This window comes from Emiliania huxleyi (genome assembly GCF_000372725.1).
Source record: "Emiliania huxleyi CCMP1516 unplaced genomic scaffold EMIHUscaffold_36, whole genome shotgun sequence".
Classification (NCBI taxonomy): Eukaryota; Haptophyta; order Isochrysidales; family Noelaerhabdaceae; genus Emiliania; species Emiliania huxleyi.
Window position 1 is genome coordinate 475,280 of NW_005199274.1, and position 20,500 is coordinate 495,779.

General features: G+C 65.4%; 6 protein-coding genes across 6 annotated transcripts; 3 read left to right on the top strand and 3 right to left on the bottom strand.

The window, feature by feature from the left end:
• Window positions 1–1,018: 1,018 nt before the first annotated feature.
• On the bottom strand, window positions 1,019–2,146 carry EMIHUDRAFT_208804 (hypothetical protein; the record flags this gene model as incomplete). Its single annotated transcript, XM_005772403.1, has 2 exons — window positions 1,019–1,507; window positions 1,673–2,146. 2 exons carry the CDS (start codon window positions 2,144–2,146, stop codon window positions 1,019–1,021), a joined length of 963 nt encoding a protein of 320 aa, XP_005772460.1.
• A 1,188-nt stretch (window positions 2,147–3,334) lies between these two features.
• On the bottom strand, window positions 3,335–4,886 carry EMIHUDRAFT_435973 (galactosyltransferase, family 34). Its single transcript, XM_005772404.1, has one exon. It carries the CDS (start codon window positions 4,754–4,756, stop codon window positions 3,530–3,532), a length of 1,227 nt encoding a protein of 408 aa, XP_005772461.1. The 5' UTR covers window positions 4,757–4,886; the 3' UTR covers window positions 3,335–3,529.
• Window positions 4,846–7,286, top strand: EMIHUDRAFT_208806 (hypothetical protein; the record flags this gene model as incomplete). Its single annotated transcript, XM_005772405.1, has 3 exons — window positions 4,846–5,326; window positions 6,538–6,597; window positions 7,003–7,286. The coding sequence occupies 3 exons, from the start codon at window positions 4,846–4,848 to the stop codon at window positions 7,284–7,286; spliced, it is 825 nt and encodes a 274-aa protein (XP_005772462.1).
• Window positions 7,287–8,637: 1,351 nt separating this feature from the next.
• Window positions 8,638–11,127, top strand: EMIHUDRAFT_435974 (hypothetical protein). Its single transcript, XM_005772406.1, has 3 exons — window positions 8,638–10,052; window positions 10,121–10,389; window positions 10,467–11,127. The coding sequence occupies exons 1-3, from the start codon at window positions 8,697–8,699 to the stop codon at window positions 10,807–10,809; spliced, it is 1,968 nt and encodes a 655-aa protein (XP_005772463.1). The 5' UTR covers window positions 8,638–8,696; the 3' UTR covers window positions 10,810–11,127.
• Window positions 11,128–14,495: 3,368 nt separating this feature from the next.
• EMIHUDRAFT_102039 (hypothetical protein) lies at window positions 14,496–15,917 on the bottom strand (the record flags this gene model as incomplete). Its single annotated transcript, XM_005772407.1, has 1 exon — window positions 14,496–15,917. The coding sequence occupies one exon, from the start codon at window positions 15,915–15,917 to the stop codon at window positions 14,496–14,498; it is 1,422 nt and encodes a 473-aa protein (XP_005772464.1).
• A 108-nt stretch (window positions 15,918–16,025) lies between these two features.
• Window positions 16,026–19,127, top strand: EMIHUDRAFT_451058 (hypothetical protein). The gene is made up of 6 exons (XM_005772408.1): window positions 16,026–16,827; window positions 16,948–17,075; window positions 17,409–17,504; window positions 17,604–17,731; window positions 17,952–18,133; window positions 18,264–19,127. The coding sequence occupies exons 1-6, from the start codon at window positions 16,068–16,070 to the stop codon at window positions 18,854–18,856; spliced, it is 1,887 nt and encodes a 628-aa protein (XP_005772465.1). The 5' UTR covers window positions 16,026–16,067; the 3' UTR covers window positions 18,857–19,127.
• The last annotated feature ends 1,373 nt before the right edge of the window (window positions 19,128–20,500 follow it).

Sequence of the window (20,500 nt, forward strand, 5' to 3'; positions counted from 1 at the left end):
GAATCCCTGTGGGTGGCGGCGTGCCGTCCTCCCATCCCTGCCTTCTTCTGTCTTTTCTTTCTTTCTTTCTTCTTTTGTGGTTCTTTGAAGGACACGAGACGTTTGTTATGACCCCCCCCAATGAACACACCAGTGAGGGTGGGCGAGACGATCGAGGGGTCCCGTACCATGCGGAACCGACCCTATCCAGTGCTCAAGTGCTCAGACGTTCGTCCGTCGTTTGGTTTTGCGGGTCGGGTTTCTCGGTCGGGGGGGACGGTGGGTGCAAAGTCAAGTAAAAACGAACCTCCCGCCATGGACGATCAGCAAAGTCCGCACCCGCTGCCGCTGCGTCCGCTATCCTTCTTCGGCCAGGGGCGCAGTTACCTCGTCCCGTACGTCGGGGAGGACATGGCGAATTTTCTCGTCCTCGCTCTCATCATCTACGTGCCATTGATAACCGTCAAAATCTACGTGCGCTGCTTCGGTGGGAAGGCCATCACGTTTGGAAACCCTTCCTTTCTTCAGAAAGCACTGGCCGAGGAGCGCAGGCACAGACAGCAGCCCCCCCCTCCCCAAATGAGCAAAGCCCCGACTTTGAGCGCATGTGCGTGCTTACAGGCGTGCCGAGAAGAAAGATTCAAAGAAGAGTGACTGAGCTCGTGAGCACACTCCACGACTATATCCTGCAATTCTGAGCGAGCGCTCGGCCAGCCAGGCCGTGAAGACCTACGTTTGTCATGTACCATGCATGTTGTGGGGACGGCGCACACGGAGTGGAAAGGTGGACGGGTCCTCCTTACATTCCGTCCTCTCCTATTTTTTCCCGCTCGTCTTACCGTATAAACACCTTCTCCGGACATGCATGTGTGTACCGGCCGACAGTGCGCGCGCAAGCCTCTCGGCCAGCACGGCCGCACGCCCCCCCCCTTTCTGCCCAATCCCGCCCCCTCCCCCTATCCCAACAAAAGCCGGCAAACTCTACAACCCCGACTATCTCGCACGCCCTGCAGCACGACCACGGTCGGTCCCCCGGCTATCAGCTCCCCACCATGACCGGCGCCATGCCCTGCTCCACCTGCTTGGAGTGCAGCCGCTGCCAGCGGTTGCGGATCGAGAGCTCCGACCTGCCGGGCATGATGCCGGCGATGAAGCCCCAGTTGTGGCCCATCTCGCGCACCGAGGAGAGGATGACCGCGTCCTGCTCGCGCGTCCACCGCTTCGTGTTCGGGTCCAAGTCTGCGCTCGACGGCGGCGAGCGCCGCCGCTTTGGCTGATGCTCCGTCGCCGCCGCGAGGGCGGAGAGCGGCACGGCAGCCTCCGGGCTGTTGAGGTCGGGCGCCTCGCCGCCGCCGTCGCGCTCGCGCTGGGCGCTGGCCTCGATCCGCGACCAGCGGTTGCGCACCGCGTCGTCCGACCGCTCCTCCAGCTGCAGCGAGATGCGCCGCCACTTCTTGCCGAACTGCAGCACGCCCTCGCGGATGACCTTGTCCTCCTCAGCCGTCCACTCGCGCCGCACAATCACCGCCTTCTCGCCGGGCGTCTCGGCGACGGCGTCGGCCGCCGCGCTCGCGACGTCCGCCGCCGTCGCCACCGCCGCCGCCGCCGCCGCCGCGCTCGCCGCTGCCCCCAGCCCGCCCTCGCCGATCAGCCCGCCCGCTGCACCCAGCCCCTGCAGCCCGCCCCCCAGCACCGCAATCAGCTCGTCCGGATCGAAGGCCGAGTCCTCGAAGGAGCTGTCGAGCTGCTCGAGCGCGAGGTTGATGTCGGTGCTGTCGGGGAGGAGGCTCTCCCGCGACCCGAGCGATTGCGGCCCGAGGACCCAGTCGAACGAACAGCCATCAAAGATGTCTGAATGGCGCCGCTTGACGCTCGGGGCGGCGATGCACAGGGACGGGAAAGATTCCGCGTCGGCGCGCTCCCCCCGCGAGTCGCCCCGCGCGTCGCACGCGGAGCCAACACGCGGCGCGTCGCCCGCGGTACCACCCACGTGCAGCGGCGGGGAGTGGTTTGCGATTGGCGAGGTTTTGCTCAGCGTCAAGAGCGATGGGAAGTCCTGGGACGCCTCCTTGCTGGGCGGGGGCGAGTCGTAGGTGCCCTCGATGACCTGCTCGTCCCCCGAGTCCGGCACCTTTATCGGCGACGCGAAAGCGGGCGGGACCGGCATCCCAGACCAACTGTGTCTAGAGTGGTGGCCTGTCCTGCTCTCTGACTCACCCTTCGGAACCGAACCTAAAGTTGACCGGGGATGCGGCGTAATCAAGAAACACTCGCTGCCTGCTAGAGATGCCTTCCGTCCTCCCATCCCTCCCTTGGGTTGTCTGTTTTCTTTCTTTCTTTTCGGCCCAGAGATAAAACTTCGGAGGTCCTGCGGGACCTAGTAGTGTCCCCAGCTATGGGCGTGTCCACGGTGGAGCCAGGTGTGGTTGGTGTGTGTGGACGCGAGCGAGAATAGCTCCGCCGTTCGTGGAGGCATCCGATGCGAGTCGACTGGTGTGTGTCGTCGTGGTTTCGTATCAAGAATACTCACTCACTCACTCACTCACGAGTCTCACTGTCGGTCAAGTGCGGCGTATCAAGTTCAAGAATACTCACTCACTCACTCACGAGTCTCACTTTCGGTCAAGTGCGGCGAGCTGCGGCGCGCATGCGCAATCCACAACGGGCTGTCACAACTTACGTGGCAAGAGATCCCGGTGTGGGACGCGTCGCAGCGTGAAGATGGCCTTGTGGAAGATGGTCTTGTCCCTGCGGTGAGGCTGACGCACACTTTCGGAACCTAAAGTTGATGCCCTCGCCGTAAACAAAGAAAAAAGGGATTCGGGTTCCCTCTCGCAGACACCCGCGCGCGCTGCGTCGAAGGGCCGCGACGCGGTCTGCGGCGTGTCGTTGTAGCTTGAGCACAAAGAAAGAGAAAGCAAGGACCCCACACACAACTACAAGAACACAACGCACTCTCTCGCATTACAAGGGACACTCTGTCATGTCATGTCGGGGAGGACAAGACCGATCCACCGAGGATGGACAGCCTCAGAACCCGAGCCGGCGCTGCCGATCACTCCCCAGGCGATCATCCGGCAGCGCTCGCCCTTCCGCCACCCCTCCCCCCACCACGCCATCCCCTTCAACTGCACCACCGCCCGGAGCTCCGCCCCCACCAGCCGCCCTTGGATGCTCCGTAATCAAGAAAAGCAGACCGCGGGTAGTTTCCCCCCATCCCCAGGGCCTCCAGGGCTCGCACCTCAACCGCGCATAGACCCAGCGCGCAGGCGCCGCAGGAGGTATTTTCTTCTCAATTTCGCAAGGTCGGGGGTGGAATCTTTTTTGTGCGTTGACTTCGCGCGGTGAGGAGCATATATTACCACGGCGTATGATGGCACTATGGGAGCGAGAGAGAACCGAACAGACCGTGTAGCTAGTACTCTCCTTCAAACTCTCCTTCACACAAGGACGCACAGGCCGAAGCGAAGTTTGCACCGCCACAATCGCTCCGTTCTCGCTCACACACAAACACACACCATATCACACAGCAAGTAAACGCAAAAAATGCTCATGCAACGACCACATTGCCGAGGAGAGCGCCCATGCACATCGCTCGCCGCAGCTGGCTCAGGCCGGAGCAGTGCCCCGCAAAGTCACCGTGCGCCCACGCGCCAGCTCGCGAGTCCTCCTCGTACCTCCGGTCCGCCTCGCGCTCCGCGTCGTAGTGCGACCAGCGCAGAAAAGTGTTGAGGTTCCACGCGCCCGGCGCGCGCTGCTCGAGCACGCCAATCTCGGACGCCCACTCCCCCGACTGCAGCATCTCCTCGAGGGCCTGCTGCTCGTGCAGGCAGGAGGCCTGTCCGTCCGTCGAGAGGGAGGTGCCGTCTGCGCGCCACTGGTCGGCGCGCGACCAGAGCGCCTCGAGCACCGCGCGGCCCCGCTTCGTGTTGCGCAGGATGATGATGCCCGTGTTCACCTCGGCGTGCTTGCTTGAAGGGTCGCGCGTGACGAGCAGGCTGGCGGGAGAGCGGCGGAGCGCCTGCGCAAAGCGGTCGCCGTCGCGTAGGTTGGTGAGGACGATGTCGTCATCGACCCACACAAAGGCCGACGCGTTGCGGAAACGGCGGGTGGCCAGTCGAAGCTGCTCCACCTTGTGCCAGTACGGCTGCCATCCCCTTGCAGCGACGAGCGAGCCCTTGTGCCACCAGTGCGCGTAGCCGTGGGCGCGAGCGAACCGAGCGTGGTTGGCGACGACCTGGTCGAGCATGGCCGCATTGCGGTCGCCTCCAGAGAGGAGGACGGGTCCGGCGACCTTACCAAGCGTATCGCCTCTCGGAGAGAGGGCGTCCTCAGGCAGCGACAAGAAGCTGTCCGGACGGGCGTCGATCCTTGTCATGAGGTAGCTGTAGAGCTGGGCGACGCAGGAGGTGGTCGGAGCTACCAATGCAGTGCCGTTGGCGCTCTCGTTCGTGGCGGAGGGAACTGGCGGCGGCGACGGCTCGCTGAAGGCTTGCTGCACCCACCTCTCCGCCTCGGCCGCAAAGCGCGATTGCATGCCGGCCTGTCTCAAGATGGCTCCGCCCTTCCAGCTGCGGACGGCATTCGAGAAGTCGCGGTAGATGACACCGCTTTCTTGCCTCAATCCCGGATGCATTGCCTCCGGATGGACCGGCCGGGCCGGCAAGGAGAGAGAAAACAGGCGCTGCTCGAGCCGCCTCCCAAAGCCGCGGCAAGAAGAAATTGCCGCGACGCCACCAAAGGCAGGGACGCCAATGACTAGCCGAAGGAGCGACATATGGAGATGCGTTGAAGCAGTGGATGAGTGAGTGAGTGTGCGTGCGTGCGTGCGTGTGTGTCACACTCACTCACTCTTTCACACAGTGTATGCCAATGCGAGCACTCGGCGACGCGAGTCCTCCTTTCTCTCTGTCTGATCGGCTTGGTAACGCAGCAAAAGATTTCTTCCAACGAGAGCTATCTTTCAGTAACGGATTTTGGCCCATGCGCATGCTCTTCCTCGTGCTCGCCGCGCGCTCGGGAGCCGGAGTGGCGGGGTCGGAGCTGCTGCAACGGCGCGAGTGGCCGCGAGGGGTCGTGCTGGGGCTCTCCAGAGGGCGAGACCACTACGCGGTGCTCGCGGCGGCGCACGGGGCAGCTTCAGCTGAAACAGAGCCTCAGCAGCGCCTTCAGGCAGTGCAGCACAACGCCAGTGGCCTCTCTGGAGCTATGCGGCGGCTGGCGGGCCTGTGCGATGGCGCCGATCCGTGGGCTCGGGACGCGCGGTCGGCTCGCGTGCCGGTTGCCGAGTCAGCCTGGCTGGCGAGAAGCGCCAAGGCCTTCCCTGCATTCTGGGCGCTGCCCAGAAGTGCGCAGTGCCTTTGCTGCGCCGACGGGCGGCCTCGATGCGGATTGCCGCGAGTGGCGTGGGAGCCTCCAGTGGCGCGGTCGTTGGTCAACACCGCGGCGCGCGCGCGCCGCGGGTGCTGCACAACAAGCGGAGTGCATGGGCGGGCGCTCGATCGCTTTCCGGCGCCCAACTTTGACTATCGATTGCCGCCGGTTATTATAACCGGTGGGAGATCGTTCCTGCAGACGGAGGGATTCAACGCGGCGATAACTGCCCGAGACGTCCCTAACCTTTATTTATTTCTGCCCTGCTTCAGGAACCGGGGGCCGTCTTCCTCAACCAACCAAACCTCATTACCGACTGCCGGTCGTTGGGGACACGTGACTCCTGCAAAGGGCAGTGTCTCCACCCGGGAGTCGGACATTCCAAACCCCCCCCTGCCCCCTCTCTCTCCCCCCCCCATCCTAGCCCTCTTTCTCTCTCCTCCTCTTTCTCTCTCTCCTTCTCCCTCATTCCCCCCCCCTCCCCCCTCTCCATCTCTGCCGCCCCCGTGCCAACCCCCGCCGCCGCCTCGCCTGCCTCCGCCTCCTCCGCCACCCCATCTCCCGCTCCCCCCCCCGCCGCCGTTACCCCCCCCACCCCCTCCTTCGTCGTTACCGCCGCTACCTCATCCGTGGCCGCCGACACCGACCCCCCCGCCTCCTCCGCCGCCTCCCTCTCCACAGCCGTCGCCGCTACCTTCACCATCACCCTCGCCCCCCTCTCCTCCACCTCCTCCGTTGCCGCCGCCTCTGCAACCCCCTCCCTGGCCACCTCCACCAAGACCGCCCACCCATCGACCCTCCCCCCCGCCTTCCTCTCCGCCGCCACCGTCCCCGCCGCCCCCTTCGTACCCGCCTCTCCCTCCGTCGCCACCGCCATCGCCATCGCCATCGCCGGTTCCGCCGCCCCTGACACCGGCTGCGCTACCGCCGTCGCACCGGCCATTGCCCTCCCCGCCACCACCATCCCCGCCACCGCCGTCTCCGCCCCCACCAAGTCCCCCATCCTTACCTCCACCTCCCCCTCCGCCATCACCAACTCCGTTGCCGTCCCCACCGCCCCCGCCCTATGCGCCATCACCCCCTCCGCCTCTTCCACCGCCGTTGCCGCCCCCCTCTCCTCCTTATGGCCCTGCGACCGCGCACCCCCCACTAGCTCCGAGTAGAGGGGGTGCGGTCTGCTGCTAGGGGGGCCCAAGGAAGCGCGAGGGAAAAATTCCGCCGCTGAGGGAAACCCGGAGCGCTGCCGTACGCCCTCGGAGACCCGTGTTATGGCCCTGCGACCGCGCACCCCCCCACGGTCGAGGAAGAGGGTGCGTTCTGCAGTTAAGGGGTAACCCGGTACACGGAACCATCCCTCGGAGACGTGTTATGGCCCTGCGACCGCGCACCCCCGGGGCTAGGGCTCTCTTGCCCGCAACCCGATGCCGAGCGTCCGGCCAACTGGGTGCGCTTCTTAGCTCCCCGGTCCTGGACGTGAGGTTGCTGACCGCACTCCAAGTGCTCCAAGTGCTCCAACGTGCTGCACCAAAAACACGGGAGAGAGAGAGAGAGAGAGAGAGGGTGTGAGGTTGTGGCGGCTTCGATCCCAAGGGGGGGAGCTGATCCCACTCAATAACCAACTCTCAGGGGCAGTAGGTGGGCGAGCTTCAGGCACGCTCATCTCGATCGTCAAGACGTCGCTACGCGCGGTCTTCCGCGGGGGGAGCTGCGTCGACGGGTGCGGGACCGCGGCGCAGCCAGTGCCGCGGCGAGGCCTCCGGCTGTTTGCGGCGGGCGGCTTGCTGCTCGCTGCGATGGCGAAAAACTCGTCTCGCCACACGCCAAGGGCTTATGCTCTGGCGAGACGTGAGGCGCATGCGCCCAGGAGGGGAGGGGGCATGTGTAACGACACTGCTAGAGATGCCTTTCGGGGCCCAGAGATAAAACTTCTGTGATGCCATGCGTGACCTAGTAGTGTCCCCAGCTATGGGCGTGTCCACGTTGGAGCCAGGTGTGGTGTGGGCGCGAGAATAGCTCCGCCGTTCATGGAGGCAACCGATGCGAGTCGACTGGTGTGTGTCGTCGTGGTTTCGTATCAAGAATTCTCTCAAAAACACGGGGTCGCAGCGTGTGTGTGACGCACTCCACGGACCACGCGCAGTCGTCGCCCCATCCGTGCGACAAGAAGGGCACCACCACCCACCGCCCGCCCATGCCGACCTCCGCCACCCTCCCGCCGCCCTCCCCCCTTCCCGCCCGCCCTCCGCCTTCGCCATCCCCCACCCATCTGTGCATTCCACTCCGTTCGCTCCCTCCCGCTTGGCGCCCGTCCCGCCCTCCGCCCTCGCCCTCCGCCCCTGCCCTGGCTGGCCTGGGCGACATCCCCACACCATCAATCACGCGCCAAGGGGGAGGGAAGTGGACGGGGCCCTGAGCCGACCTAGCCGCCAAACGGAATGGGGCGCCCAACACGTGCCGGATTACTGTGCCTTCCCCGGGCACAGCCTTTCGGCTCGTGAAGGGTTCGGTGCGTGTCGTGACCCCCTGGAACACCCGTACCCCCGCACTATCATCTATCTCCCGTCGCTCGGTTGCTCAATCAACCTTTGCCACCACCGGGAGCGGCCAGGACTCATAGACTCGGTCGAAAGACCCTAGATTGGCAACTCATGCCTCTCTGGACTCTGCACTCTGGACAGGGTGGCCCGCCACAAGGACCCAGGAATTGCGACTCGCCGCTTTCCTCCCGTTGTGATTCTGTGTGCACTTGGAGCACTTGGAGTGCAGTCATCAGCCACCCCTGTGAGTGAGCTCTTCTTGATTTGCCAACAATAGACTTACAACCAACCGAGGACTTTTTCCTTGTTTTGGCGGTGGCGCTCGTTCGCAGTTGGGAACCGCGTTCTCTCGCCCTGGAGCGCGGTAAGGCGGGTGGGCGAGATCAAAAGCGGGCAACAAAGAGCGAAAAAGAAAAAAGAAAAAACCCCTCCGCGGAGTTCTTGGAGCACTTGGAGTGCAGTCATTAGCCTCACATCCAGGGCCGGGGAGCTAAGAAGCGCACCCAGCGGGCCGGATGATCGGGATCGGGTTGCGGGCAAGAAAGCCCTAGCTCCGGGGGTCCAACAGGACTTTTTCCTTGTTTTGGCGGTGGCGCTCGTTCGTAGTTGGGAACCGCGTTCTCTCGCCCTGGAGCGCGGTAAGGCGGGTGGGCGAGATCAAAGCGGGCTACTTCAAAGAGCTAATGAGAAATCAAGAAAAAGAAAACGACTTCGGGCCACTTGGGAGTGCAGTCATTAGCCTCACATTGTCGCGTTGTGAGAGCCTGCTCTCCCGTCGCGGATTGGGCCGGCGCAGGCGTCCGGCCAATGGCATCTGACTTCTATACCGATTCGTACAGTGAAAATCTCGACGCCTTGTTCGCCAAGAAGGGAGTCGCACACGGCGTGCGCCGCCTGATTGAGGCAGGGATCGCAGCGATCCATGATGATGATGACGGTGCACTCGCTGCTGCCCTTGACGAGATGCCGATCAATATCGACTTCTACCCCGTCTCGGCGTGGCCGGCCGGCGACTCGCTCCTCTCCTACGCCGCGCGCCTCTCCGCGCCGCGCTGCGTCACGCTCCTCCTCTCACAGGGCGCGACGCTTGACCTCAAACTAGAGGGTGGCGATACGGCCCTCCTCACCGCGGTGATGCAGACCCCCGTGGTGTGGGAAAGCATGGGCATCCTCAAGGCAGAGGGAGGCGTATCCAAAGCTGGCGTCGCCGCCGCCACCCGCGACAGAATGGCCCGCGCTCTCGACGTCCTGAAGCGCATCCTCGGCGCGGGCGCAGCCATCAACCTCGCCGACTCCGACGGCTACTCCCCGCTCCTTCTCTCTGGCCACTTTGGCGCGCCGGAGTTCATGTCGGTTCTGTTGGACGCCAGCGCCGAGGTTGACCAGCGCGCTGACAACGGCTGGACGCCGCTCGCCCAAGCGGCCTCCGACGGCCGGCTTCGCTGCGTCGAGCTGCTCGTGGGAGCGGGCGCGGCACTTGATTGCGGAGGATTGGCCAACGCCGCCGGCAACGGCCACGGAGGCTGCGTCAAGCTGCTGCTCGCCGCAGGGGCGGGCGCCGATTGCCTGGACCCCGGCGGCCAGACGTCGGCGCTGTGGAAAGCGGCAAAGGATGGACACCTCGAGTGCGTCCAGCTGCTGCTCGCTTCCGGAGCGGACGCCGGCTTGGCCGTAATCAAGAAGAGCGGCGACACCGACCCTATCCGGGGGCCGGGGGGCGGGGAAGGCACCACGCCCTTCTTCATGGCTTGCCAGAACGGCCACCTGGAGTGCGCTCAGCTCCTCCTTGAGGCTGGCGCCCCGGTGGACAAGCTGCGCGACTTTGACGGCTTCTCTCCGCTGCTGATCGCCCTGTGCAATAGCAACCGCGACTGCGCCCGTCTGTGCGTGCGGGCGGGGGCGGACGTCAACCGCGTTGTGAGGGGCGGTGTGACGCCGCTGCTCGTCGCTTGCCAGCTGGGCCTCCTCGACGCGTGCCAGCTGCTCTCCGCCTTCGGCGCCTCTCGCGCCGCTACGCCGCTCGGCACGCCCGATCAGTGCGCGGTCCATCACAAGCGTGCCGATGTGGCCGCTTGGCTGGCCGCCAGCCGCGGCCCCAAGTGGACCCACTACGTCCGGAACGGGGCGCAGGTGAAGTCTTGGCTGCCGCTGCAGCATCTCGAGGCGCACGGAGTGGATCTAGAGAAGCCTCGGCTGACTGGGCGCGACCTCGTCCTCTCTTTCCCGTGCAGGCGATCACCGTCGAGCGGGCGCGGGCGCTGCTGCGCGGCGGCGACGACCCGCTCGCCGGCGAGCCTTCTGCCCTCGAGCGGGCGCGCGTCCTCTGCTCGTGGGGCGAGTCGGATCCGACCGCCGCGGCAGTCGGTTCCACCGTCACGATCCACTCTCTCGTCTCGCGGCCCTCGATGAACGGCGAGGTCGGCGTCGTCGTCTCAGCGAACGCCTCGACGGGCCGTTTCGGCGTGCAGGTGGCGGGCGAGGCCAAGGCCCTCGCACTAAGGTGCGCTATGCGATGGTCTCTCCCCCACTCCCCGGAGCCTCTCCTTGAACACCTCCCATGCCTCTGCCCCCCCTCAGGCCGGCCAACCTGCAGCCAGCGGCCGAGGCGGTGGAGGTGGGCAGGCTCATCCTCAAGGCGGCGGAGTGGTCGCCGCAGTCGCACGAGCTCTTCCCGGAGGCGGCTCGCAAGCGGGCTGTCGAGGTGATGCGGTTGGGCTACCTGATCGCGTGGGACGAGGAGCGCTTCGAGGGCCGCGCGGGGCCGGAGCTGCTGGACTGCTGGCGTAGCTTCGTGGTGCCCAAGGTCGTCGAGCGCGAGGATCGTGAGCGCGAGTTGCGCGAGTTGCGCCGCGTCTCGGAAAAGATGGCGGCGGGCGCGGGCGCGATGGGAGCGTTTGTCCTCGATCCCACCCAGTTCTGACCGCCATAGGATTCCTATACCCCTAATGCACGCGAGTAGATCGGACGTAGAGCGATCCTTGGGAGGTCGCAGGGTCCCCTCTCCTTTGGGGGCGGGGCCAGCTCGGTTGTCATGCCGCGCGTACACTGTCGTAATGCTGTCTTTGTTTGCATTGGTGTTTTGCTGTGTTTGTGTGTGTGTGTGTGTGGCCGCCTCCTGCGCGCTCTAGGCGGGGGTGGGCCTCTACCTGCATGTACTGTCGCGGTGCCTGCCGCCTGCCAGCCTGCCTGCCTGCGCGCAACCGTGATTTTTATTGACATTTTACGTGAGCGCGATCATAGCACCGGGGAGGGGGGAAGGTGCCGGTGCTGTGCTGCCCTCTACGGCTTTACTTTAGTTCTGCCACTTTCCACCTACCCACAAGATAAACCCAAAAAACCGTCGTGAGTTTAGCTGCAAGGAAACGGATCGTAGAAAAGCGTCCACTGCTGGCACGTGGCAGGGGACGCAAGCATGACACGCTGAAGAGAGTTGCATTTCGCCCCAGTAGTCGTCCGTAAAACTTGGAGCACTTGGAGTGCAGCGTGTCGGTAACCTCACATCCAGGGCCGGGGAGCTAAGAAGCGCACCCAGCGGGCCAGATGATCGGTATCGGGTTGCGGGCAAGAGAGCCCTAGCCCTGGGGGGGTGCGCGTTCGCAGGGAAAGGAAAGGGCCGTAAAGTAAACACGGGTCTCCGAGGGTTGGCTCCGTGTACCGGGTTTCCCCTTAACTGCAGAACGCCCTCTCTACTCGGAGCTAGTGGACACGACACTGGTACACCTTGCACATACACGGGTCCTCACTCAGCACATCCCGTCTCGGGGTTCCACCGCCCGCCCTGCCTAGACGAGTACAGCTAAAGAGTACCCGGGGCTCCCCATGGTTGCGGAAGACCTCCCTGTGGGGGCCCGTGAACATCTTTAGCTTGTGAGCCAGGAAAAGGGTTGGTTTATTTGCCAGCGACAGCGCGTGCGCAGTGTCATCAAGCGCCCGAGCGCCACGAAGTGGCGTCCCCAGCAAAAGAAATATCGGGATTTCTTTCGAATTTACTGGGCGAGCGGAGAAAAAATCTTGATGGGGAAAGTACGTCCGTCCGTCCGTCGTGGGAAAGTACGTCCGTCGAGAGAGATTTTGTCGAAACAGAGAGGCGTCCACGGGGAAATGCGGCCGAGCACGGAGGCATCGTTCTGCCAGCAGTCTCGAACTGCATTGTACGTGGAAGCGCAGATAGCGATGACAGGCGTACGGCTAGGATACGTCCCGTCCAGGGAAGCTCCGACGCCTCTCGACTGGCATCCGACGCACCTAGACGGGCATCTGCGCAATGAGTACTACATTGAGGCCTGGCTGCAATACAAACTCAGAGCGAACATCCGATCAAGAAGCTGGCCGCAGATGGAAGACGGCTGGCCGTTGGATCGGCGTCTATGGAAAGCACCCGAGGACGGGGGGGGGTGCGTGGTGTGGGAGCGGCCGGGAGTCGTCTTCTCGAGGGGGCTTGTCGGGCTGGGCCTAGTGAGATGGGTTGACATGTACCACGCCAAGGGGTGGGCCCCGTGGGAGGTCATGAGCGATCGCCTGCTGGTGCATACCCAAGGGCGAACGTCCAGCTGGGAAAACAAGATCGCACTGGAATACAAGAACCTGGTGGATGTCACGCTGCGGGACGCGGTGGCAGTGCGCTGGCTCCGGGCCTTCTCCGACAAGTGGCACGGCGAGGACCCGCCTCGCCACGTCGCACCGCTCCAGGAAGAGATCGACAAGTACCGTCAGGGGTACGAGATCGAGCGCATCGTCGACGTCCGCGAGTCCGGAGCGCTGAACGAGCTGGAATACCTCGTGCAGTGGAAGGGCTTCCCCCTAGCAGAGCCGGCAGGCACCCCGAGCTCGCAACGCCCTTCACGACTGGGAGGGCCAGGGAGCGCACGTGCTTCGATCGCCGGGGGCACCATGGAGGGTGCGCCTGCGCCACGGAGGCACTCCGGGCGGCGTATGCGATGTGGGGGGAGGGCCGGGGAGATGCTGCCTCGGCGCGCGCTGCCGCGACGCGGCACGGAGTCGACCGGGCCACGCCGGCGAGGGAGATGCGCTCCAGCGAGGGTCGCGTCCTTGAAACCGCCGACGCGTTCCTGGACGACAAGGCCGATCGACTCTGGAGGACGCGGTCGGCGGCGCTTCGCGAACTGGCACAGAAGGTTCGAGACGGCACGGATCTTGTGCTCCTATGCGCGGGTAGGATTGAGTCCTGTCACGGCGATCTGCTGAGGAAGGGGATCCTAGCCGACGCGGCGCAGCTCGAGGCCACCAGCAAGAAGAAGCCGCGCTCCGACAAGGGCAAGCCAAGGGGTCCTCGGGGGCCCAGGGCCGACTCGGTGGAGACGGCGGCCCGCATGGGGGTGCTGTCGACCTTCTACCTCCGGCACGCTTATGGACGGGACAGCCCGTGGCTGCATGAAGAGGACGGGGTGCTCTCCGCGAATGGGGGGGTGCTGTGCGCGGGGTGCGGGGAGGAGGCGCCCGGGCTTGGGGCGCGGGACGGGGTGGGGGATGGCGGTGAGGGGGGGGGCGTGGGCGAGGGGGGGGAGGGGGGCGGTGGGGAGCGGGGGAGGACGAGGGGGAGGGATCCAACTGAGGAGGAGGTGGTGGGGGTGGAGGGCGGGGAGGCGGGGGGCGTGGTCGGGGAGATGGGGGATCCGGGGGGGCGGGTGGAGGAGGGCGGCCCATCGGGGGGTGCGGGGGGAGGGGGGGGGGGGGCGGTACCCGAGGAGCAAGCGCCAGAAAACACCCAACCAAAGGGATGCCGCCCGGCGTAAAGGGTAGGCTGCCCGAAATCGGCACTGGATGCGTGCCCGCGTGATGGAATGGGGACGGAGTACGACTCGGAGTTGCTATGTCTGCCTGTCTCGCCAGAAGACCCCCCCCCCCCCCCCGCCCCTTGCGGGGGAGCGGGGGGGAGGGGGGTGAAGAGGCGAACTCCGAGGCGGAAGGAGCGACTGGCGCGCAGCCAGAGGGAGTCCCCACCTGCACAAGCAGGATCTTGTAGGACGATCAGGGACACAGGGGAACGGGAGCGGGGAGCGCATCGCGACACGGAGGGGGGCTGGGCAGGGGTTCACCCTCACGACAGGAATCCCATCTCTCGTATAGGACAGGTTGCACCCGGCGGCACGGGGGCAAGCGCGGGCCTCCTACTGGTTGCGCTCTCCTAGTTCTCCTGCTCCTGACAAGGGACAGCGACAGGCTCGCAGCACGGTGGACTCCCTATCCACTGGCGATCTCTCTCGACTAGCGACCTTCCTCCGACGTCTCACCGGCAGTCTCTTCTACCACAGGCAGACTGACACGTGGGTGGCAGTGGCGGTGATAGGAGTCTCCCACTCTGTGGGCCTCGCTAGAAGTGCGACCCCTGCGCGTGTCCTCGCCCTTGAGGAAGGGGAAGGGGCTGTGTGTCTGTGCATGTGTACAACATGTGTGTGTGTGTGTGTGTGTGTGTGTGTGTGTGTGTGTGTGTGTGTGTGTGTGTGTGTGTGTGTGTGTGTGTGTGTGTGCTCGCTCGCTCGCTCGCTCGCTCGCTCGCTCCCTCGCTCGATCGCGCGCGCGCTGCGCGAGCCGCCCTGCCCGCTGCGCTGCTAGGGTTGCGCTGCGGGAAGGGCTCGGCGGCCGTTCCTAGAAATCCTCGTCGCTCCCCTCGTAGAGGGAGGGCTCGTTGGACTCGAGGAGTGGGCCGCCGTCGGAGGAGGAGCGGGCGGCTCCGCGGGCGACGCTCGCCCAGTTCTTCTTGTTGCTCTTGACCTCGCCGCCGCCGCCGCCGCCGCCGCGGCCGCCGCGCCCGCGCCGCCCGCGGCTTGTGCCCAGCCTGACCGCGCTCGGCATGCGCTCGTAGATAGTGTCCTTGAAGGCGGAGTGGAGGAGCGCCTCGAAGTTGACGCACGGCGCGTAGCGGCAGCGAGCGGCGGTCTTGCACGGGATGGCGGTCTGGTTGAAGGCCGGGCAGAAGCCGATCCCGTCGCGCACCGCCATCGCCTTGGCCTTGCCCGCCGCGCGCGCGACCTCGACCCTGTTGTCGACGATGAGGCTCTCGAAGGTCTTCTTCTTGGCGACGTTCGCCGCTGCGGCGCGCCTCTCCTTGAGCGCCTGCGCGCCGCACTGCGCGTCGTGGATGATGTCGGCGCTCGTCGTCGCAAAGGCGCGGCACGATGGGCAAAGCTTGTTCCCGAGCACCTTCACACTCCCGACGTCGAGGCGGAGGGGTCCGCCGACATCGCCGCTCGCGTAGACGTTGGGCAGGACAGGGAGGTTGCAGACGAGGTTCTCGTTCTTCACCTTGAAGAGGATCGAGCCGTCCTTCTCGTCCGACTTCGTGCCGAGGAAGGAGTGGTATCCCTCCTGGATGGAGACCACGTTGCCGAAGTGCTTCTCCAAGAGGGGGGCGAAGTGCTCGATCTGGGCCGCGGTGTTGATGGCGCCGCGCGTGCGTATGGCGAGGAGGCCGTCGGAGTCGATGGTCGCCTGGGTCTCGCGCGCCTCCGCCTGCTTGCCCCACACGGTGGCGTCGAGAGCGGCGAAGGTGATGGTGATGTTGTCTGGCGCTGGGAGCTGTAGGACGCCACCGCCGGCGTACTGCTCGAGGAAGGCACGTGCCTCGCTCTCGCCGCTGAAGGCGACGCAGATGGCGCGCGACGTGCCGATGACGGGCACGCTGATCGCGCTCGCCGGCTGCGCCTCGCAGCCTGGCGTCTTCCTCAGAAGCTGTCGAATCTCGGTGACGAGCGCCGTCGTGTTCTGGATGTCCGGGATGTGCGAGCCGTCGCGCGCCGCGAGCGCGACGTGCAGCAGGCGCTTCGTGCCGCGGTCGGTGCCGGCGGCCGCCGCAGCGGCCATCTGTGCGGCGTCCACCATAATGGTGTCGCCTTCTTTGGCGTCGTCGTCGTTGACGCGCGCGCTCGCGAGCTCGCCGTCGAGGCGGCGCTTCACGCCGAGTCTCTGGCCATCATCGGCCTCTTGCGCGCCGTCGCGGCCGCGCGCCGCGCCCTCGGCAGCGGCAGCGTTGAGCGCCGGCGGCGGCAGGCCGGCCGAAGCGAACGCCATTCAAGTGAAGCGCCGTTCAAGCGTGTGCCTGTGTAGGCGTCCACGGTGGCATTCGGTGATTATTTCTTTTTTTAACAAGGCCAACCCTTCGACCGCTGGGTGGTCCAGCACCCTTCCTTCCTGCCTCCGCCTCCTGCCTCCGCCGCATCAATGCGGAGTGGCAGCTACGTCCACGAGCGGGCGGCCTCCTCCTCGATGCGAGTCGATGGCGGCTCGGCGCGCGTCGACGAGAACTACTCCTTCCTCAGCCGCGTCTACGAGTCGCTCGCGGGCTACGTTCGGATTGGATCCGTGCGGAACGCGGCTCGGCTACTGCTGCGAGAGAGGCACCGAGAGGAGGAGGAGGAGAAGGAGACGAGCTCGCGCGATTCGATGGCATCAGTAGCGCTGCGAGCCCGCAGCAGGTCCACCGCTGGCGCCGAGGCTGAGCCCGAGGCGATGGGAGGCGACGTCTTCTGGTGCTGCACGCCTCGCTTCGAGACGGCGTGCTTCGCACTTTGCGCACTCAACACCGCTCCGCTCGGCGGCTTTGTGCGCAGCGCGATGGAGGCGTCGCTCAAGGAGATCTCGTACTTCATCACGGACACGGCCGCGTACATCGTGAGCAAGATGTGGGACGACATGCTCGCCTCTGAGCTCTTCAAGATCAACACGCTCTTCCTCTGCTCAGAGAAGTACGACCGGCCGTGCAACCAGCCGGCGCCGACGCACGTTCAGTTCGAGTTCTCCTTCACCCTCCTCGCCGCCTGCGCGCTGATCAAGACCTGGATCGAGACGCGGGCGAGCCGCAACAACCGCGGCACGCTCATCGTCCCGACCATGCTCGGCGTGCTCCGTCGGATCGTCGCCCGGCATGTCGAGCACACGCCCGTGACACGCCCCATCTCTCCGCAGGCATGCTCGTCGGCTGGTCGTTTGGAAGGGCCTTCCTCGAGCTCCGCGTCGACGCTGAGCTCGGCCCGTCGGCTGCGCAGAGATGGCCGAGGCGGTCCAGGGCGCGTCCATGACATGTCCGAGACATGTCCCACAGGCATCTTCAGCTGCGCAAAGTCGGCCGTGGCGGTCCGGTTGGACGACGCGGACCTCGGCCTCGGCGTCCTCTTCCGTGCGCACGACATCGCCGATGCGCCCCGCACTTGCGCCCACCCGCCCGCGCCGGTGGGGCCCTTCTCCAAAGCTATTCGGAACGATCCCGCAGGCGCTGCACCTAATCCACCACCCTCCCTCGCCCGCGCCGCCGCCGCCGCCCGTCGCCGATTTTGCGAACCTCGGGCTCGCCCTCACGCCGCACGCGGGCGCCGCGCCGCCCGTCTCGCTGGAGTGCATCGAGTCCGCCTCCTCGCCCTCCTTCCGAATTTGGAGGCCCCTCGGAGTCCCCAGCCTTTGGAGCACGGTTCCCCGGAGAGGGGCCAAGGGGGGCGGCCCCGGGCCAAAGGGAAAACCCCCCCTCGCCCTCCAAGAGGCCGACCGTCCCCCTTGCTGCGAGCACAGGCGCTGCTCATCCTCCTCCTCGAGCCGGCCGCCATGCTGGAGAAGTTTGGCACCACCGGCTGCCGCCGCCGCGTCGGTGTCCAGTTTAGCTCCTTTGTGCAGCTGCTGTCCAAGGCGCCGCCGGCCCTCGCCCTCCGTCCCTGCCCTCCCCCTCCCCCTCCTGACGAGCCCCCGGCCAGCGTCTGCCCCTCCCAGGCTGCCGCGACCACCTCCATGATCGTGTGGAACGACGCTCTCGCCTACTCGGTCACCGCCGGCATCGGCGAGGAGCAGCCCGAGGCCAAGCCGCGGCGCCCCTCTCTGCTTCACCTCCCTGCTTCACGGTCGATGACTCATCAACCGACCAATGTAGGTCAAGCAGCGCATCCTACTGCTCTACTCGCTCACGATGACCTTTGCCGGCCGCCGCCGCCTCGACGCAGCTCCCGCCCCGCGCTCCACGCGAGATTGAGCCGAGATGGGGCCTCTAGGCTCCGCCGTCTCGATGCAGTTCCAGTCTTGGTCCCGCCACCTGACCACTCTCTCCGAGGCGTCGGCGCGCAGCGCGCAGCGGCACGCCGCCGCTAAGCGCGAGTTTGCCGCCGCCGGCCGCAACTCGGCGGTGAGCGATCGGAGCAGCGCCGGCGACCCCGACTTGCTGCGCAAGCTGGGCCGCAAGATCCGCCGGCTGCGGTTGCGCGTCCATTTTGCGGCCGTCTCGCTCCGCTTCCTCGTCGTGCTCGAGGGTGAGACATTTCGCAGACATTTCGCAGACACTTCGCAGACACTTCGTGCAGACACTTCCTCGCGAGGAAGCATGAGCGCCCCCCCCCCCCCCAAAAAAAAAAACCCCTCGGCCGCCCCGCCCCTCCGCAGGCACCTTGGGGTGGGTGGCGGGCTGTGCGTGGACAGACTACACCGTCGCGCTCTACCCGTCGATCGGCGAGTTCCCGGTCACGCCGCCGAACACGCCGCTCTGGAACAACCCGCTCGTGAACAACGTCAAGGTCGCGCTGATCCTCTCCGCCCTCGCGCTCGTGTACATCACGTTCACGGGCAACTCCGCCGCCAAGGGCGCCCGCGAGAGCCGCGAGCGCATCTTCATCGGCGGCGCCTTCTCCTTCTTCTCGGGGTGGGCGTGGATCGCCGTCGTGCGCTGCATCTGGGCGCTGCCATACGCGCAGCGGCGCGAGGCGGTGCAGGGCTACCTCACCGACGACACGCGGTACGGCGTGGAGGTGACGCTGGCGCTCCTCTTCTGCCCCCTCTTCACGTGGCTGGTGATCCGAGCAGCGCTCTACACCAAGAACGCCTACGAGCGGCGCGCCGGCATGACGCTCTGGAGGAGGCACGTGATGGCAATCCGCACCTGGGTGCGCGCGCGGCGCAACATGCAGCTCTCGTCGAAGAGGAGGGGCTCGCCGCCGCGCAGCGCCAGCCCCGCCGCGCTGCCGGAGCTACTCTTATGACGCGGGCGCCGAGCGCGGACCGCGGCGCCATCCGTCCGCCCTGAAGCTGAGTACCTTTACCAGACCACCCCTTCATCGTTGCTGTTTTTTTCTAATTCAAAGGATTCCGAACCTGAAGGTGAAGCAAACCGCGCACTTGGAGCAAGAAAGAAATCGAGGGGTTTGGCCTTCCGCCAGGTGGCTGCCCAGGACGCAGGAGCGTTCCGTATTCCCTTTTTTTCCCTTTCGTCCCCGACTTCCAAAAAATCTTAGAACTAAAAGCGACATTTTTTCTTTTTTGACGTCCTCGCAGGAGTCGCTTAGGCGGCTCCCGTGGGTGGTGTACCTGTGTTAAGTGCCAGTGGGCAGTGCGCGCGCTAGTCCCGTGCGCCTGTCCCGTGCCCAAATAAATAAATAAAACGGACACCAAACGAGGGGTGGGTCCCGTGCCCAGAAAGAAAGAAAGAAGACAGACAAACCCAAACGAGGGATGGGGGAGGAGGACAGGGTCCACACCTGCACGAGCAGGATTTTGGAAGGACGATCAGGGGACAGGTGGGGCTCTCCTGCTCCTGACAAGGGACACGACAGGCTCGCAGCGCGGTGCACGGTGGACTCCCAACTCCACTGGCGGTCTCATCTCAGTCTTCCCGTGCCCAGAAAGAAAACAGACAACCCAAAGGAGGGAGGGGTCCCGTACCACGCGGAATCGACCCTATCCAGTGCTCAAGTGCTCAAGGAGGGATGGGAGGACGGCACGCCGCCACCACACAGGGATTTTAAGGAGAGGAGTGTGGTGCTAGCCGTCACCCACCCTAACCCTTGGGCGTCTGCCTCTTTCTATCTCCCTTCGCAGTCCTTCGCTCGCCGATTCTCGCTGCAACCTTCATGCCACCTCGCGGTCGTCCCACTCTCGTCGTTCTCCCCTGAGCGCTGAGGGAGGGTGTAGAGGATGTAGAGTGTAGAGCGCTGTAGAGCTGTAGAGATGTAGAGCGCTCTGGAGCGCTGTAGAGCGCTGTAGAGCTGTAGAGCTCTACATCCACCGCGTGACGAACTGCCTCCGTTGTAGAGCGATGTAGAGGCGCTCTACAACGTGAAATCTCTACAACAAGAGAAAAGGGGCCTAGAGAACACAACCCCCTCTCTGAGAATCCGCCAGGATTCTCATTTGGCCCATGCGCGTGCTCTTCCTCTTGCTCGCCGCGCGCTCGGGAGCCGGAGTGGCGGGGTCGGAGCTGCTGCAACGGCGCGAGTGGCCGCGAGGGGTGGTGCTGGGGCTCTCCAGAGAACGAGGCCACGGCGCGGCGCTCGCGGCGGCGCACGGGGCAGCTTTGAGCAGTGCAGCGCCTCAACAGCAGCTTCAAGCAGTGCAGCGCAACGCCAGCTACCTCTCCAAAGCTGCGCGGCGGCTGGCGGGCCTGTGGGAAAGTGCCGGGCCGCGTGCTCGGAACGCGCACTCGGCTCGCTTGCCGGTGGCCGAGTCAGTCTGGATGGCGAGAAGCGCCAAGGCCTTCCCTGCATTCTGGGCGCTGCCCAGCAGTGCGCAGTACTCTCGCTGCGCCGACGGGCGGCCTCGATGCGGATTGCCGCGAGTGGCGTGGTGGCCTCCAGTGGTGCGGTCGTTGGTCAACACCGCGGCGCGCGCGCGCCGCGGGTGCTGCACAA

Coding starts and splice junctions, on each gene's coding strand:
- EMIHUDRAFT_435973 (XM_005772404.1), bottom strand. CDS start 4,756: ATGTCGCTCCTTCGGCTAGTCATTGGCGTCCCTGCCTTTGGTGGCGTC.
- EMIHUDRAFT_435974 (XM_005772406.1), top strand. CDS start 8,697: ATGGCATCTGACTTCTATACCGATTCGTACAGTGAAAATCTCGACGCC. Junction 10,053..10,120: donor TGCCGCTGCAGCATCTCGAG/GCGCACGGAGTG, acceptor TTTCCCGTGCAG/GCGATCACCGTCGAGCGGGC. Junction 10,390..10,466: donor GCCAAGGCCCTCGCACTAAG/GTGCGCTATGCG, acceptor GCCCCCCCTCAG/GCCGGCCAACCTGCAGCCAG.
- EMIHUDRAFT_451058 (XM_005772408.1), top strand. CDS start 16,068: ATGCGGAGTGGCAGCTACGTCCACGAGCGGGCGGCCTCCTCCTCGATG. Junction 16,828..16,947: donor GCAGGCATGCTCGTCGGCTG/GTCGTTTGGAAG, acceptor CATGTCCCACAG/GCATCTTCAGCTGCGCAAAG. Junction 17,505..17,603: donor GTGTCCAGTTTAGCTCCTTT/GTGCAGCTGCTG, acceptor TGCCCCTCCCAG/GCTGCCGCGACCACCTCCAT.